The sequence below is a fragment of the Sarcophilus harrisii genome, chromosome 4 (genome assembly GCF_902635505.1).
Source record: "Sarcophilus harrisii chromosome 4, mSarHar1.11, whole genome shotgun sequence".
In the NCBI taxonomy this organism is placed as follows: Eukaryota; Metazoa; Chordata; class Mammalia; order Dasyuromorphia; family Dasyuridae; genus Sarcophilus; species Sarcophilus harrisii.
Window position 1 is genome coordinate 414,982,933 of NC_045429.1, and position 19,315 is coordinate 415,002,247.

Here is a 19,315-nt window from a genome sequence, read left to right on the forward strand (position 1 = left end):
TTTCTACAGGTTCTTTTTCATTTATATGCAAAGCCAGCAATTTCATGTAACTTGTAATTACTATGCAAGTGATTTATCTAATTACTGTGTAAGTACTCTAAGATAAAACAGACAACCTAACAATAGAGAGTTCCCAGAGAAGCTTCTCTTCATATATTACTGGTAATGCCATGATGCTTATTAAATTATACAATTGGTTTTTAAAGTTGTACATACACGCAAAACTGAGAGACAACTTTTCTGTCGATCTAGTATCAGATATCCTGTGGGATATACTTTACTCTGAAAAAAATCCAGGATTTCCCAACAAATTAGCACATCCTTGCCAGTTCATCCCAGATGTGGAGTGACTTTTTCACAAATTAGGAAAATGAGTTGGTTAAACTCTCTTCCTTTTATAAAATTTCTTTCCTATCTACAGTGCCTACTTATGGCCATAAAGTGCCCCTTAATTCTCAGTGGTTGCGGCAGTTATGTTCTAAGAGTATATGATAACCAAGGAACAGCTCTTTGTACTGGAGAGAAGTAGTTCTGCAAGATGAGGTGACATAGGCAGGGAGTGATCAGCCCTTTGGGAAAACATGCTTGCATGGAAAAAATAGAAACAGTGTTGGTTTGCTTTAGAGGCAGGGACTTGAATTTGAATTCCTGATCTAGCGACTGTGTACTGGACCTCAGTTTATTAATCTGATTAATGAAGCCATTAATTATGAGTGGAACTTCAGCCTTAAATCTTTGACTCATCAGAGAGTCAAAGGCCTCATCTACAAAGAGAATATCATTCTTAGAATTAAGATCGTTTTCAGTACCACTGCTTTCAAGGAAAATTCTCTATAAGATAACACAGTTGACAAGATAATCTTGCTTCTGCCTCAGAAGACACATACTCACTTTCAGCAGTTTATGTGCTTGCAAGCTTCCATTTGTCCAATTATGGGTTGTTGATCTAGTACTTTGCTATCTCTCTTGAAAAGATCTGAAATGATGATGTTGAAAAATAAGAAGCCAGTTGACCGGTAAGCAAACTAGAAGAGTTAAGAACTTTTCTGATCCAGTTCTTATATCGCTTAGAAGGGCTTCTTTTATATAGGGAGAAAACACATTACCCTTGGTAGCTAACTTGGGTGCGTGTGTGTGTGTGTGTGTGTGTGTGTCTGCTTTTTTTTATTTTCTCCTTCATCTCTCACCCCATGTATCTGTGTGTGTTTCTTTGACAATGATTGTAGATAATTGTTGGAGTTTGCCTGTGTAATTTGTAACTGGAAAAGAGATATCCTATCTTGCTCTTTGCAGTGCCAGGATCTGTTTTCTCTTTTTCTAAAAATATACCCATTTAAGTTAAAGTTAAAAAGATGATTATTCAATTCTGATGGATGTGGCTCTTTTCACCAATGAGATGATTGTTGAATCGTGAATGATTCCCATTGTGATGAAGACAGCCATCTACACCCAGAGAAAGTACTGTGGGAACTGAGTGTGGTTCACAACATAGTATTTTCACTTTTTTTGTTGTTTATTTGCATTTTGTTTTCTTTCTCATTTTTTTTCCTTTTTGATCTGATTTTTCTTGTGCAGCATGAGAGTTATAGAAAAATTGCACATGTTTAACATATATTGAATTACTTACCATCTTGGGGTAGGGAGTGTGGGAGGAAAGGAGGAAAAATTTGGAGCACAAGGTTTTGCAAGGGTTAATGTTGAAAATTTATCTCTGCCTATGTTTTGAAAATAAAAAGCTTTAATTTTTAAAAATTAACTGGAAGGGGAGGGAAGATGATAATTAACATTCTATTCTCCAAATCTCTGGTAAAAGAAATTACATGGGTAAGATAATCATATTATTCAAAGATTTCTAATAATATGGTCATGTAAGCATATGGAAGTCAGAATTCTTAAGTTCTATTCATCTACTCTAAAGGCATCATCACAAATTGTGGAATGGAATTAACTTGTCCCTCAGACCAAAATTTGGTCAGGTTATTGGATACAATGCCTCATGTTTTTCACCATGGCTCTTAATCTTCTGATTGATTTTTACTGTCTTATAGCATACTCATTACCAGTCAACAGTGTGGCTGCTGACAGAGCTGATGCTGTCTTAGGCTATATGAAGAAAAGCATTGTTTCCAGTATAGAGGAAGTAATTCCTTTTTATGCTCGGGTCCAGTCATCCTGGAGTACAGTCTACAGTTTACAGGCATCACATTTGGAAAAATACATAGGCTAGTATAAACTTATCTAGAGCAGGGTTCCCAAGATGATGAAAGGACTGGAAAACTTGTCATAGTAGAATCATTTGAAGGAACTGAGGCTATTTAGCATGGAGAAAAGTTAAAGAAAAACTTCCTAACAATTAGCACCTTCCAAAAATAAACTAGGATCCCTTGGGAAGAGGTGGGTTCCATTTAAGTAAAAGTAAAGGAGCCTTTTATAAAAGCAGCTTTTAAAAACTCTGATTAGTTCTTTGGGGGAAGGAGCTAATTCCCCAATGAGTCCAGATTAGTCATAGTTTACTTTATAATTGTCAAAAGGTATCTTCATAGAGGACCTGCCTCTCTTTAAGTACAAGAAAAATTTTAGGTAGCATTTTGGTCACACTATTTGCAATCAATATATAAATGTACTTTTGTTCTTCAAATATGTAGAGGCTACACAAATGGTTGTAAAACTATTGCAAGAAATGTGTCATGTTTGTTTTATTTTCCGGGCGGGGGGGGGAGGGGGAGGCGACAAAGAAGGGAGGATTGGTTTTCATTAAAATCTCATCATAGCTTTTTAGTTGTGGATTTCCCCTTCTTACAAATGGTTTCCTGTTTGTGGGCAGTGGTATAAAGATATGGTAAATTCTGGTGAAATAGAGAAATGGACAAGAATTTTTATAATTGAACATTGATGACTGTCTTCTACAGCAAAGCTTATTGCTATGATTTTTGTTTTTCCAGAACCATATTTTAACTTTGTGCTTTTTCTGAAATGCCCTAAAAAATTATTATTGCTTTTCATCATATGATGATGTTATAATTTTAAAATTGATTGTTAGTTTTCTTTGTTCTGTGTTTCTTCAATGTGAATTCAGTTCATTTAAAAATATAAGGATATATGCATATGTATAAATATAGAAGAAGATAGAATGATAGGAGTAAAATCAGCATCCCTGGTGAAAATGAGAATTCAGTTCAACAAGCACTTAGTACATTTCTCCTGTGCCAGACACTGTGCATAACTACACAAATAACTGTAAGGCAGAACAGAACCCAAGTGCCCCAAGAGAGGCCTTTGAGACTAATCTGCCCTCATTTTACAAATGAAGAAATTAAAGCCCAGAAATATCAGATGATTTGTCCATATTGCAAGCAAGGAAATAGGAAAGAGCTGGAATTTGAACCCAGAAAGTCTGACTTTAAGTCATTACATTCATGAACAATAAATAGCTTCTATTTTTACAGATTTCCACAATTAACAAAGCACTTTTCTCACAGTACCCATGTAAGATAGGCTGTTCAGATGTTATCTCCCTTTAGAGATCGGGAAAGTGGGGCTGATGGAAGTGAAAAGTTGAGCCCAAAGTCATATAGGAAGAAAGGGGCCGTCTGTTTTCAGATATCTATATTTAAATAGCCTCATCTGATTCTTAATAAACAGGTCCATAGCACCCACTATTTATATAATTTCAACCTGACTGACATCCATTTTAAACTGGATTATTATTGCTTTACGTTTTTAAGCAAACATTTAGTGATTTTCTGTGTATATGTGTTTCTGTTTTTCTTAGGCTCAACACAGAGATACTTTTATTGAAGAGCGCTATGGGAAATACAACATCAGTGATCCTTTGATGGCTCTACAGAGAGACTTTGAAACACTCAAAGAGGAAAATCATGGTGATAAGCAACCTGTAAGCCCTCACCCCCTGTCTGTTCTGAAGGCGGTGATGAAGCAATGCAGAAACATGCAAGAACGCATGCTGTCCCAGCTGGCCGCCGCCGAAAGTCGACACCGCAAGGTGGGTTCTTTTGGGTTATCTGGTGACGTTGAAATCCAGCTGGCACCCTCTCAATATTGCCCTATACACTCTGGTTGCAGCTCAGCATCCTTAGAGGTGGCTAGAAGAATTTCAGTTTACTAGAGCAGGAATCCTTAACCTCCTTTGTGTCATAGTACCTTTGGTAGCTTGATGAAAACAATAGATCCTGTCTTAGAGTAGCATTTGTTACCTTCTCTTCATGATTGAAAGAAATCCTAAATTTCAGTTAGAGGTTAGTATAAATAAAGGTGTAATTTTTTTTTTCCAACCAAATTCATGGTCTTCCTGAAATCTGAAATAGGTTGTAGAACTTTTGAGTTTGGGGTGGTGAGGATTCTCTTATTCCAAATATGAAATTTGAGAGTGTGCTGGACCTGTTCATTCAGTTATCATTCCTTCTTGTGATACTAGAATGCTGTTTGTCCAGCTCTTGATGCAGTCTGAGCTTTGGCAGCCCACTGAGACTAGACGGAGTTTGTAAGTGAGCAGAATGTTCTCTGTTTGCTTACTTAAATGATAACTATGCATGGTTTACAGATATTTGAGGAAAGTTGTGGCCAATAAAATCCATGAGTAGTCACCTAAATACAAACATACATGAGTGCACACACATTCCCTCATAGATTATTTTCCTTTATTCCCTATTTTGAATTTAATCGTATTTTCCTGCTTATAAAACCATAAAGAGTGCCTAGTAACAGTTACCTTAGGGCAATTCCAGCCTGTTAGAAATGACTTTTTCTCCCCAAGTTGTATGGACTGCCTGCCATAAAAGCAAACCTGTGCTTTCCCTGACCTCATCCCATTGGAATCCTGGGGCCTGTGGGCTGATTCCCTGTCTGTTGTCATTGGCTGCTCAGTTGCCCGTACTGGCAGGAGTCGGTATTTCCTCAGTATCATTCTGGCTTTAGACCAACATAGGGAGGCATGGGGTAGAGGGGGAGATCATTGGACCTGGAGAAATCACTTTAGTGACTCAAAGCTCAGGAATCCCAGGATCACTGTGACGGTCCCTGCCTTAAACTCCTTCACTGCCACATTTGGTCTTATCCAAGCTGGTCTTCTTCCTTTTTCCTTGGATCTAGCTACAAAGGCAAATTTAAAAACACCTAAAAAGATGAAGGCTGCACTATAGGGCAGGTGGTGCTGGGCGTGACCTGTCTGGAGCTGAATTTGTATGGTGTTTTTATTTCATTTTGTAATAAGACCTTCATAGTCCCTAGTAGGAAGGCACAACAAATGGTATCATCTTCACTTGACAACCAAGAAAATGAGTAGCTCCAGATTGACATATATTCAAGGAAGTGGCACTAGAAATATTTGCTGCTCCTTTTCTATGTGTGTAGGGAGGAGGTGGGGGTAGGGGATAACTGTGTCTAAAATTAACATCAAATTCCAAAATATCATATTTCAGTGTAAGAAATACAGTGTTAAATCTGGTTTTTAAAGGACACTTGAAATCTAAAGGCATGTATTGGGCCCTATTAAGTGAAAGCAGTTAAGCTCTTCCAACTACACTTTAGTTATAGTATAGCCACCAAAGCAGCTGTGCTAGTCTCTAAGCCCTCCTTGGAGCCATGCTCCATGAATTTTATTCTCTTATCAGGAAAACTGTTAGTTAAGAAAACAGGAAATGGGCAGTACAAAATATGAAGAGAGGCGGCATGCTAAAACACAGGCATCAGAAACATCAGCTGTGTTTCTGTACTGGATATTTAATGCCATGGAGAAAGGATCCTTTTCTGACCAGAATATTATACAGTAAAATCTAGATATCGCCTTAAAATTTCATTTTCCCTTATAATTTCGGTTGAAGCCTATGACATTTTTAAAAATATATTTTTATTAACATCATTTGATTTTACATCACCTTCATTTCCACTGTATCACTCCCTCTCAGAGAAGCCATCCCTTATATTAAAATTATTTTTTAGAAAGGAAGGAAAAAAAGTTAAGTAAAACTGATATTAAAAAATCTGATATTCTTTATAATTTTCCATATCTCACTGTAGTAGGCCCCAGGCCTGACTTTCAGGTTTAGGATTAAAATGAATGAGATACCTAGAGATCTTCTACTCATTAAAACAAAAAGGTTGGAGTCAAAGTCAAGATGATAGTGTTGTTGGGAACCAGTGTAGTGAGTTGCCCTTCCCCAGTCTCCTCTGAATAGACTGAAAAAATACACTAGATGAAATCCTTATAGGGAAAATCAGAAAAAGCTTTTGTCGAGTCCAGATAAGCATCAGAAGACAGAAAGGAAGTCTGCAGACACTGAGGATAAGGTTCGATTATGTGAGTGAGGTCCCGCTGTGCACAAGGGCAGAAGGGGGGCTAAGGCCAACTTGCCCTCTCCTCAGAGTTCCCTATCACAGTTTCAATTGTGAAATGAAAAGGGAACCAGTGTAAAGAAGTAGCACTCCCAGATAGAGAGGCCTTAGACCAAATACAAGAGAAAGAAGAAAGTTCAGATTGGAGTGCAGCCATCGCTCTGCTCTCGGGAACACTGAAAGCTTACAGGTTCCCCATCCTAATATCCTGAAATAACACAACACTCACTACCCCAAAAAAGCAGCAGCAAGATTAGCCCAGGCCTTCCCTACAGAAGCATGGCAGATCCCAGCCCTGATATTAAGTACAGTTTCAGGGAGTAGGCTAAAAAAATAGGCACCACGGTGAGCTTGGATGGAGCAGGCACGGTCAAGACATAAACAGAAGAGAGAATGACTCTAAAACATCTGTAAGCAAAATCTCTGAGAAAAGCGCTTGTATATAAACTCAGTTGGGATTACTAGAAGAGATTTTATAAATGGAATAAGAGTACTTCAAGAATAAAATGGAAAAGAAATAAGAGATATAGAAGAAAGAATTGGAAAAGGAACTAACAACTTCGTCTAATATCCTAAAATCTTTCCCAAGCAACAAATTCCCTGAAAATTAGAATGGACCAAAAAGAAGTTAATGACTATATGAGGCAATAGAAAATATTAAATCAGAGTGAAAAGACTGAAAAAAAATATGTAGAAGAAACTTTAAAGTTCAAACATAGGAGTGAAAAAAGCATAAAAAAGTTAACATGAATGTAAGGTGATAAAGGGCTAAACAAGGATAAACTGTATACATTCAGATATATGGAGATGATGGTTCTTAGAAAGAATCCAATTAGACAAGACCTGGGAATAATTCTACTATGTTTTGATGATCTTAAGAGAAGAATGGAAAGAGAGAGGAAGAGAAATACTCGAGGTAGAAAGGGAGGGAAGAGAAAATTATCTCACTTTATCAGAATGCATGGGTAAAACATCCATACAAAAAAGGAGGGAGCAGGAGAACTGAACTTCGCTCTCATCTGAATTTGTCAAAGAAGGAAAAATACATACAGACAAAATACATTTTACTCAACAGAAAAATAGGAGGGAAAGAAAGGATGGAGGAATCAAAAGAAGAGTAGAATGATTAATTCCTAAATAAAGCAAATTCTAATGCTATTTTTGAATAGTGTTAACTATTATTAACTAACACTCTTTTTGAAGTGACAAAGAATGGGATTCTGAGGAAGTGTTCATAAATTGGAGAATAGATGAACAAATTATTGTATATAAATGTAATGGAATACTATTGTGCTGAACTCTTATCAGCCTAATGACTAACCAGGATTTCAGAGGACACATGATGAAATCTGCTCCTCATTTCCTCCTGATAAAGGAAGAACTCAGAATGCAAGCGACAATTACTTCTGAACATGGCCGATGTGGACATTTGTTTCGATTGAAAATATGTGTTTATGCTGGATTTTGGTTTTCCTGTGTTCTCAAGTAGGAGGTTAGAAGTGGGTGGGAGGGTGAGAGAGTAGATCTTGACTGATTGAAACAAATTAAATGTTTAAGAAAAGGTTTATTTAACAGTAGCATGGAAAAGCTATTGAAGAAGTTCATCATATCTTCCTGGGCTCTCTGTGGTCAAGCCAAAGGAAGGAGCTCCTCACTCTTCCAAGTTGGCCTTTGTACTTAAGCTACCAGAAAACTCTTTTAGCACTTTAAGTCTTATTCCTCTGGGCCAGTTTGAGACTCAAGGATGACTTCATTACCTTTTAGAGAAAAACTGACCTTGTCTACATGGTGTACATTATGGAGCACTTCTTAATTGCTCCTATTACTAATCTATGCACAAAAAGGAGACAACTCTTTTCATATCTCTTTTGGAGGCAAGCTTGAGCATTCTTATTTTGCAGCATTCAGATTATATGTTGGCAGTGTCCTGGGTTTTAAGGCTGTATGTTCATTTATGCCTCCTGCTGAAACTACTGAACACATACTTTACTTTTGGCAGGAAGTCTTAATATAACTAGATGACAGATTATCCCCCCAAAAAAAATTTTTTTTGTTTGACTAGAAAATTGAACTGGATCTAATAGGATGAAATTTTGTAAAGCATTGTACATGGGTTTTTAAAAAAAAAAGTTTGTGAAGTTTAAAATGAAAAACACATGGCTAAACATGTTATATAAGCCTATATAAGTTATGTAGAATTTGGGAGATGCAAATATGATGGGAAGTTAACAATGGACTAAGACTCAGTTGAGCTGGTTTTGGATTCCATTTGGGCTGCATGCTTAGTGTGTGACCTTGGACGAATGTAATCCTCTTATGTATAAAATGAGAGCTTTGTTTTAAATTAGATCTAAATTCCCTTTCAACTTTTAATATATGATAATTAAGCAGACTACTTAGGTAAAGAAGTCATCTATTTTAGTTATCATAGTCCACTCTGCCATTTTGGGTACTGGATTGACTTGGATTTTGAGGTAAATACTCTCAAAAGACGTGACCACTACATTTTAGGATATTCTGTGGAAAAGAATAAGAAAGCTACACATGTTGAGTTTGATATACACTGTGGATTTAGGAACATCCAAGGTCAAAGGGTTCAGATGAAGGAAAATTAGCATTTTGTGAACAAATTCTATAAAATCATCAAAGGAAAGACAGCAAGCCTTCAAGAAGGAATTGCTGATTAGGCAAAGAAAGGGAAACAGCTCCATCAGAGAAAAGGAGTAGTTCTAAGGAGGCCAGTGTGAATACAAAGGAAAATTTCTCAACCAACTCAGATTTTAAAATATATTTATATTGAAGGACAATAAGAAGAGATTTTTAATCATAATGGTGAAAAGAGGCTTACAACAAGGATAAGGCCATTGGGATCAAACAAGCAAAACATGATGGAGAAAAGACAGAACTACTGAACACATACTTTACTTCTTTTTTTTTTTTCTTTTCCTGAGGCAATTGGGGTTAAGTGACTTGCCCAGGGTCAACACAGGTAGGAAGTGTTAAGTGTCTGAGGCCAAATTTGAATTCACGTCCTTCTGATTTCAGGGCTAGTACTCTATCCATTACGCTACCTAGCTGCCTCTTTACCTCATTTTTTTAGTGAAGGAGATTAATCTTTGGACTAGAAAGGATAAAGAGAAATAGCTAACAGGGAGTTGATAATCATAAGTAGGAAGATAGTAAAAGAACGCCTTAAAGAGTTCAAGTAGCTCTATCTCAAGGATCTTCAGAAATGCCAGATATGATTCTTGAGCCACAGTTAGTGGTTTTTGAAAAATCATGGAATCAAAAAGATACATAAAACAGGAAAAGGGCAGGTGCTTCCTTTTCAAAAGAAGAAATGGAATAGAATTTACAAACTAAAAGGCAATAGACAGTTTCACTATCTGGCAAAATTTTAGGTTTTTTTTAAAGAGGTGGTCTTAAAAAGGAAGTGGCGAGAGAGTAGCACAGTTTGGTCAAATGTAGTTCATAACAACCAGACTAACATCACTTCCTTTTTTGACAGTGTTAATGCATTGCTAGATCAGAAGATTGCCGTAGATAAGAGTTTGCCAGGATTTTAGCAAAGAATTTCGCAAAGCCTGTCTTCTTATTTTGTAGACTAGATATATTTAGGCTAGCTAATGATACAATTAATTGGATTCAGAACTGGCTGGTGTCTAGACCCATAGAGTAGTCATAATGGCTCAGTGTCAATTTGTAATGAAACCTGTAGTGAAATTTAAGGTCCTTGAGATCCTTGTCAATTTTGTCTTGTATTCCTAGGGCAACTACCTTGCATGTAGATGATATTTAATAAATGATGTTTGAGCTAGAAAGGGATTTAAGCTTGGCTCTGTGCAGTTTAATATTTTTACCTGTAACTTGGATTAAACACATGATCACATCAACAAGCCTTTAATATGCACTTATTATGTGTCATCAGTTATGCTAAGTGCTGCGAATACAAATACAAGCAAAAAGAAAGACAATCCCTGCCTGCCAGGAGGTTTTATTCTAATGGGTGAAAACAACACATAAAAGAAAGCTGAGAAAGTGTGTAGATCAAGGTACTGAGTAAGGAAATGTTGGAGAAAGAAGTCCAGAGAGCCAGAATAAAGGAGTTAGCATGGCTGTCCTGGCATTTCCTTCAGGTTCTGGGAAGAACTGACCAATCAGCGGAAGATGTTACCAGGATGACAAGACTTCTTTTGGGGGAAGGGTGGAAAAAGAAGTCTGGAAATTCAGGAGACAAGCCCCAAGAGGAAGGAAGAAGCATAAATGGCATATTTTTCTATTTTTCAAATGAAGCAAAGCTGGCAGGAAGTGTTAAGATAACTAGATGACAGATTATCTCTCCCCCCCCCCAAAAAAAAAATTTTTTTTTTTGTTTGGCTAGAAAATTGAACTGGATCTAATAGGATGAAATTTTGTAAAGCATTGTACATGGGTTTTTAAAAAAAAGTTTGTGAAGTTTAAAATGAAAAACACATGGCTAAACAGCCATTCACCCGAAAAAGATTGGTGGATGTTAGTGGATTACAAGCTCAGTGTGAACCAAAAGTCTGATAGTGCATTCACAAATGCTCATAATTAGGCTTCATAACACCGAGGAAGTAAGAACTCACTTAATTCTACCATCATCAGCCCACATCTGAAGTATCATCTTTTGACCCAGTTGCCATATTTTAAGAAAGGTATGAACAAACTAATGCTTCACTTAAAAAAACAAAGGGATCATGGAGGACATGATAGCTGTCTTCAAATATTTGAAAGGTTATCATTGTGGGAGAAGGGATTAGCTATGCTCTGTTTACTCCAGAAGCTGCCAGAATTATGAGCAATTCATCAAACATTAACAAAGAAGTAGATTTAGTCTTAATGTAAACACACATACTTTTCAAAATTTAAAAATAACCATTCCTAAAAACCAAGTATCTGAAAGTGGAATGGGCTCTCTTTGGAGGCAGTAGATTCTTCCTTACCCCAGAGGTCTTCAAGCAAATGATGGAAGGTCATTTCTTAGATATATAGATATAGATATAGATATATAATATATAAATATATATTTGTTATACAAAAGGGATTGATTTAGATAATCTCTGAAATTTCTTTTAACTCTAATATTATGTGATGTTCAGTATTTAATCTTACATGACCACCAATTTTTGATTAAATGATAAGAAAACATGATGCACTTTGATATTTAAAGATGACTTGGTTGTGATATGTTTGCACTTGGAAGGTGATCTTGGATCTAGAGGAAGAAAGACAAAGACATGCACAGGACACAGCTGAAGGTGATGACGTCACATACATGTTGGAGAAGGAGCGAGAGCGGCTGACGCAGCAGGTGCGCCCAGACCCTAGGGGTATCCACTTGGGGACTTCACATGCACACAGGATTTAGTCATAGTTGTGTTAAAAATAACTTTGATGATGTTGGATTTGGAATGGACCTTAAAGTCATTGATTCGAACTTATTTAAAAAAAAAAAAAAAACTGATGAGGAAATTGAAGTTTATCAGGATTAGTGACTTGCTTGAGGTCACCCAGGAAGGTTGCTGGCTTAGAACCCATATCCTCACAGTCCAGGCCCAGAGACCTTTACACTGTACACTGTATGCTGCTACTGCTCAGCTAAAGTCAACTGTTTTTTGTTTGTTTATGTCTAAGAGCTGCTGACATTTGTTGCTCTTTTAAATCATGTGTTCCCATTTTAAAGATATCCTGGTCTTAGAGTTTTAAGGCCCGAGTTTAAGTCTTAACTTCAGCACCTACTCCCTCCCTGACTCCTGGAAATCACCGAATCTCTGTTCTCATAAGGTGGGGGAGGGGAACCTTTTTTCTGCCAACGACCATTGGATATTTATAACATCATGGCCCATTTGAAATGATCTACTTAAAAACTCAAGTCCAGCAAGGCCTCTTACCTAGCTTGGGAGGGTCAGACCAATAAGGGATAATATGTGGTAATAATACCAACCACATATCTCCCAGGTTGATATGAAGAAACCACTTTCTAAGCTTTGAAGAGCAATATGAATTGAGTGACCGTTTATCACCTACATTGTTTATCGTCCTTTCCTCTGGGGACTGGATTCAATCCACTCTGCTGTGTAGGGTCACCCATGTGATCCTGGACAAGTTAAGTCGTTTCTCCAGGCCACCACTAGGCAAGATGATTGGTCTCTAAGATTCATCCATTTTTCCCTTCTATGATCTTGTGCCTTCACTCTTCTTCGGTCCTAGAGTATTTAGTCTTAGGGGACGACCTTGATTTGGGTAATAAGAAATCTTTATTAGCAACCTATTTATATTATAGTGATAATTGATGCTCTTACTGCTGACCCTTAGTGTAAGGTCTAGAAGTATCTTCTGAATCACCAGGGAAAAAAATTAATTCCTTTGAATTTCCATTTCCTATTAAATGTGTTTTAATTTATGTGAAAAGTTATGCTCCATGGTAACTCTCATTCAGAATGTCGAATCCATTGTCTGGCCCCCAAGCACAAAGGGGTCGGTCAACAGGCTTTCCTCTCCATTCTAATTAAGCTGTTTGTGGTCTTTTTTTCAGCTGGAATTTGAGAAGTCCCAAGTGAAGAAGTTTGAGAAGGAGCAGAAGAAGCTCTCGAGCCAGTTGGAGGAAGAGAGGTCGCGCCACAAACAGCTGTCTTCCATGCTAGTGATGGAGTGCAAGAAGGCTACCAGCAAGGCCGCCGAGGAGGGCCAGAAAGCGGGCGAGCTGAGCCTGAGGCTGGAGAAGGAGAAGAGTCGGGCCAGCCAGCTGGAGGAGGAGCTGGCAGCCGAGCGCAGGCGGGGCCTGCAGACCGAGGCCCAGGTGGAGAAGCAGCTGTCCGAGTTTGACATCGAGCGTGAGCAGCTGCGCGCCAAGCTGAGGCGGGAGGAGAGCCGCACCCAGACACTCCGGGAGGAGATGGAGAGCCTGAGGAGGGCCGTGCGGGAGCTGGAGGCCTCTCAGCTGGGCGGCCCCGAGGAGCGTGTGGCCTCCAGCACCGCCTCCAGAGGCACCGCCACCGACCCTCCGCACCTGGTGTCTGTGTTTTGCCAAACCGAGAACCTTCTGGCAGAAAGAACCCATGGGAGCAGTGCAGCCAAGGTGGCGGCAGCCGGGTCACCCGGCACACACTCATATGCAAAAACCAATGGCTACTGCGACATGGAAATGCAAACTAGCAGGGATTTGTTACCAGGCGGCGGGGCAGACGGCGCGCCACCACGAGAGAGCCCTGCCATCGAGAATGGTGGTTCTCCTCCGGGGACGGAGTCTCCGGCCCCCCTTGCCACCCCACTCCCCGCCGCGGGGAGCTCCCCCTCTCCAAACAGCACCGCTGCCTCCTCTCTGACCTCCTCCCCTTGTTCATCGCCCGTCCTGACCAAGCGCCTGATGGGGTCCGCGGGCAATAGCCCCGGCTACCAGTCGTCATACCAAGTGGGAATCAACCAGCGCTTTCACGCAGCGCGACACAAATTCCAGGCCCAGGCCGACCAGGACCAGCAGGCCAGTGGCCTGCAGAGCCCCCCCTCCAGAGATCTGTCCCCGACCCTTGTGGACAACTCTGCTGCCAAGCAGCTGGCCCGAAACACCGTCACGCAAGTGCTCTCCAGGTTCACCAGCCAGCAGGGGCCCATCAAGCCCGTCTCTCCCAACAGCTCTCCCTTTGGCACAGATTATCGCAATCTGGCCAATACCAGCAGCCCAAGAGGCGATCCCAGCCATTCACCCACTCCGGGGAAAGTCTCCAGCCCTCTGAGCCCCCTGTCTCCTGGGATCAAATCACCCACCATCCCCAGAGCCGAGAGAGGGAACCCTCCACCCATCCCTCCTAAAAAGCCCGGCCTTGCCCCCGCACCGTCCCCCACCACTCCATTGACCAAAAGCCCTTCCCCGGCAACCTCTTTAGCCACCAGCGATGACCTTTCCGGTAGCTGCTCTGCCAACGCCGTTGTAGCCAATGGCAAAGACATCGAGATCCTCCTGCCTACCAGCAGCTAGTCCCTGGGACGCTCCACATTTGACATTCCATTGCATCTTGTCCAAGAGCTTAAAGACAGACCATTGGGTCACATCATGTTATTTATTTTGATAATGGTGGAAATTTGCTTTGATACATTTTAGTGTATTTTCACCCTTTTTTGTATTTTTTTTTTTTAAAGTAAAAACTGGGTAGTTTGGGTTTTTGTGTCTCAAATCTTTGTACTGAAGCTGGAAAAGGCACCTCAAAGATGTCTCCAGGCTGAACAATCACCATCATGTCGTGATGGAGAAGAGCTTTTTATGGACCAGGTGGCAGCTTGTTCTCTATTCTGGGATGGGAAACATTCACTTTAAATTATGCAGAAATGACTCGTGCAGATTTTTATTCCAGATGAACATGTATAAAAAGTGCCTGAAATAAGACTGCCTGCCATATGACTGTGGCTCTGTGGCAAAATACATGAAAAGGGGTCATCTCCCAACAGAAAATGAGACCTTCCATGACTCCAGAATGTTCCAAATCAACACTGCTTTTAATCCTTTTAGAGTGTTCTTAATACAGACTGTTCTGAAACAAGGCTGCATTAGTCAAAACAAAAACCTTTTCCAGGTGAGTATGAACATAAGCTGAGAGCTTTAGCAAGCCCCTGCCAAGCCCTCCTGAGCAGTAAGCTCATCTTTCTGTGACTTTGAAGTAACTTCTGGCATCAATTCTTAAATGAAATGAAATTGCTAAAGGTCAAATCCTTTCCTCTCTCCATTGCCCCCCAAAAATGTTCTTCAAGCATCTATTGTTATGTGTAGAACTGCTGAGTCCAAAATCTTACTATTACTTGAAAAGGAAAATTGTAAAACATTTTGTATAAATTATCTTGTGACAGAATGATGGGGATCTTATTTACTATGTAATCAAAAAGCAATAACTTAAAAGTTACTCATTTTGTAATTTTTTAAGTCCAAATTACACAGATTTTACTGAATGGTCACAAGTGCTATCCCAGCCTACCAACCTATGGTGACTGTTACTTGGGAACCAAATGGATATTTGCCTAGATAGATACATATCATATATCAGTATAGATTCACATTCATGTACATGTTAACATACACACACCTACCACATGCATATAGAATATAAATTTTAGTGTGATTATATTCTTGGAGTTTCCAGTATTGCATAAAGAAAAAGTAGAAGTGCACATTAAGATTACCTACCAAAGTAGCCAGCTTGCTTTCAGTTTGTGCTGCTGGGCCCCAGTTAGGCATTGGGAGGAATTCTCCATAGAGCAGTGGATAGAGCTGTTCCCTTGCTCTTTGAATTTCAAAGCTGACTCCAAATCCCTTGTCATCCTGGGTTATGTTCCTGGAAGAAGAATAAAATAATTGGGCTTTTTCTCATTTTAGCAACTTCTCTCTCAGTAGAATTTCTTTACCATTTTCCAGATGACCTATTGGAAAATACAAATATACAATATGAACACTTGGAAGGGGGGCCAAAGCCAGATGATTTCTTAAATCTGCATAAACTTGTCAAGGTGGCCTGATTCTCCAAAAAGGGTAGGGTCAACCCTCTCATTGCAGTCAGGATTGCTCTTAACCCAGCCCAGACAGATGAATGTTTTTTCCCTTCATAAATGGCTATTCAGAGAATAGGAATCCCAATATGCTTTCCTGAAGGGACACATTTTAATATTTAATAAGAGTTTGAAAGTCTTTCAGATGTATAATCAATTATTTCCTGCAATTTTAAATCTGTTCCCTCTATTTGGTATTAGTTCATGGGGAAAACAAGCCACTGAATAGAAATCATTCTGTAAATCATTTTATTTTTTAATTGGCACAAATTCACAAGGTTTATGGTTTGATTGAGTGGTGATCCATGTGCCACCAGGAGAAAAATAGCAATGCTACCAATTACTGCCCCAAGATAGCTGCTTAATGATATATTTTAGGGGGGAGGGAGGGCATTTTAAATTGTCCAAAGCCATTACTGTGCACTGATTTTCATCTTCATACTTGGCACAAATTAACGTGTAAGATAAATGGCTAAACTTTCTTAACTAGAGAGGGGGGTCTGCAGCTCTTAATATGTTTATTACCTCTCTTATAATGGTAATCTTAAAAGTTGCATTATGCTCTTTCTTTATGGCATAGATATATAGAGAGATATATACTATAATGAAGTTTATTTCTTAGGAAATGCACTGAATAATGTATTTCTTCTACAGTGTAATATAGGGTGGGGAAATGCAAAAGAAAATGTGTATTTTTGCAAGTAGTCTATCTTCTGAAACAAATAAGCACAAATATTGCAATGGATCCAACTAATCCAGTTAGGTTTTATAGATGTAGTATTTAAGTTTTGCTGTAGATTGTGTGTTAATAAGTAAAAAAAAAAAAAAGTATGATTCACATGTTGATTATTAATAATCAAATTGTTGCAAAGCTTTGTCACTGGTTATGAAGTCCAGACACTTAACAGTAGCATTAATTAATTGTTCATTAATACTTGTAAAGCCAAATGTTTCATGGGGTATTTTTTTTTTTTACAGCAGAGACAACATTAAAACCTGTTAAATAATATTGTCAAGAAAACTTATCTTGTACTAAAAGAAAAATGTGCAATAAGGTGCATTTTATTTAGAGTAGAAGGGAGGGGAGGGAGGAAAAGACAAGTAGTCCTGGCTTAAAAAAATAAACTAATGGAGATGTGCACATAGTGTGCATCCATGTATACACTCACTTTATAAGAGTACAAAATACTTTAAAACCAGAAGATTCGGGATGGACACCAATTGTGTAATCAACAACCAGATTATATTAGCATGGGAAGAGGCTTTTAAAATTGTCATTTTGTAGATAGAGGAAACAGCCCCAAAATCAAGGCTGCCCCACTTGGTTTTAGTAAATCCAGTCCTCAAAATCAGGTTCCCCAATTCAAGTTCGACAACTTTTCTGTCCTGCTGCATGTTGGGGTCTGGCCTTTGTGACTAGAATGAGGGCTGTGGAATGCATGACCCCAGACTCGCCCCTTCAGGTCCGAGAGCCTGGGATCCCTTGAAAAGCACCCCTGGCCTACAGGAGGGCAGAAGTTTGTGTCCAGTTTCCAGGGCTTGGGAGTCAGTTCACCCAGAGGATAACTGGAGAGAGTTTCATATGGCAGCAGTGGATTTGTGTTGTGACTCCAGCTTTCCCTGTTCCCATATTTCTTCCCCCTTTTCCTCCCTCCCCAAATGTACTTTGTAAAGAGTGCCTGGAATACTTAATCCTTCCAAATTAAACAGAACTTCAAGTGTTTTTTGAAACTCTGGCTTGTAAACATGATCCTGTTTTTGTAAAGATGAGTCAGTGGTGGATAATGAACATAGTTCCATGGGAGCAATTTTTAATTTAATTGCCATAAAACAACAAGCAGAACTTGAAAGTATTATTCACCTGTTCTCATCAGTGATTCATGCATAGAGCTTTTTAAGTGAACATATATGTAAAAGCCACATGGCATGGTAGAATTAGGTTTGGACTCTGGAGAGCCTCAGTTCAAAGTCATCCTTTAATACTTTGTGACCACAGACAAATCATCCAATCCTTCAGAATTTCAGGTGAGCAAGAGTTGTCTGCTAAGTCATAACTAGTACAATCTTCACCAATGCAAAGAATTCCCACAAAGATCCTTGCCCATTGACATCTCCATAAGGTTGGACTTCTCCCAAACACATCTTCACTTCAGTCATTTGCTGTCTCCTTCAGGCCCAAACAGCCTTGGGTTATTTCAAGAACTGCGATGACCGCTAGTAAAAAATGTATTTCTGAATTTAGCTAGGCTGATCCAGGAGGTATCAGACTCATACTCCAAAGCCTCTCCAACTTAGCAGGATATGCCAGAATTTGTAGTCAGGTGACATAAGCTTCAGGAACCCAAGATCACCTCCGCGACATGATGAGGCCCCAGAGTTTTGATGTTGGCTTATCCTGGAAGGAAAAAAATTCTCTTTGCTCCTTGCAATCAAATTAAGCTCCTATTTCCTAGACACTGAGAGATTGGAAAGAATAAAAAGTCCTCAGGTAGCTAAGGCTTCTTCTCTTAAAGAGACAGAAGATTAAATAAATGTTCACAAAACAATGTCTCAGAGCAGTACATAATGACAAGTGAATGGTGTGGACATAGTGCTGTAGAGGTTTAAAGGAAGCAGAAGTGCTGTGGTCAGAGATTTCCTCAGAGAAGCAAGCTCTGATCTTTTTCAAACCATTCCTTATCCCCAGTCCCTTAGGTCATCTATGCTATTTCACTGGACTGGATTTATGGCCCAACTGGAACTAAAGAATATCCATAGATTGGAACCCTGTTTTTAAGTGGCCTAGTGGTGCACAGCTAAATCACAGAATCTAGAGGTGGAAGGAGTCTACAAAAAGTGGTCAAACAGTTCTTTTTGTGATTACACCCTTCAAAATCCTCAGCAACTAGTATTTATCCAGATTTTTTTGCCTGATGATCTCTAGAAATTACAAAGCAGCTAGGATCTTTGAATGAAAATTTTTAGAACAGATGTGAGGAGGGCTTATGGGTGTTCTTAATATACTCTAGAAAATGACCTAGGGACGATCTAAGGGTATCCAGAAGGCAAATATGGGGAGCTGATTCTCAAATCATTGAACGAGACCCTCTTTCCAGGATCCTGTAAGCCTACACACTCCATTCCAACTTACAAGTAGCAAGAAAACTTTGGAAATAGTCACTCCCCAATGATGTGCTCCTGTAAAAGGAGGTTGAAGTCCCATTTCTCGTCCTATCCAGTCCCTTTCCTTTCTCTATAGATTAATATTTGCATAATAATTACATTATTCTTCATTGAGAATCTGTAAGGGGGAATCATCTAAGGAAATCTAAAATGGAGCAAAATGTTTGGCTGAAATATCTTATAAAATTTGAATATAAAGGAGTTTTGAGACACACCCCCCAGATTCATCTTCCCTTCGTTTTATAGA

The 19,315-nt window shown here is 39.1% G+C and overlaps 1 protein-coding gene across 2 annotated transcripts in view; it reads left to right on the plus strand.

Annotated features, from left to right (window-relative positions):
• Positions 1 to 16,915, plus strand: part of CTTNBP2NL (CTTNBP2 N-terminal like) — a 75,559-nt gene extending 58,644 nt beyond the window's left edge. For both annotated transcript variants that reach the window (XM_031967301.1, XM_023503462.2), the window contains exons 3-5: positions 3,773 to 4,003; positions 11,579 to 11,686; positions 12,911 to 16,915. In XM_031967301.1, the coding sequence (XP_031823161.1) occupies positions 3,773 to 4,003; positions 11,579 to 11,686; positions 12,911 to 14,350 (1,779 nt within the window). In that variant the 3' untranslated portion in view covers positions 14,351 to 16,915. The remainder of the gene's footprint in view (positions 1 to 3,772; positions 4,004 to 11,578; positions 11,687 to 12,910) is intronic.
• The last annotated feature ends 2,400 nt before the right edge of the window (positions 16,916 to 19,315 follow it).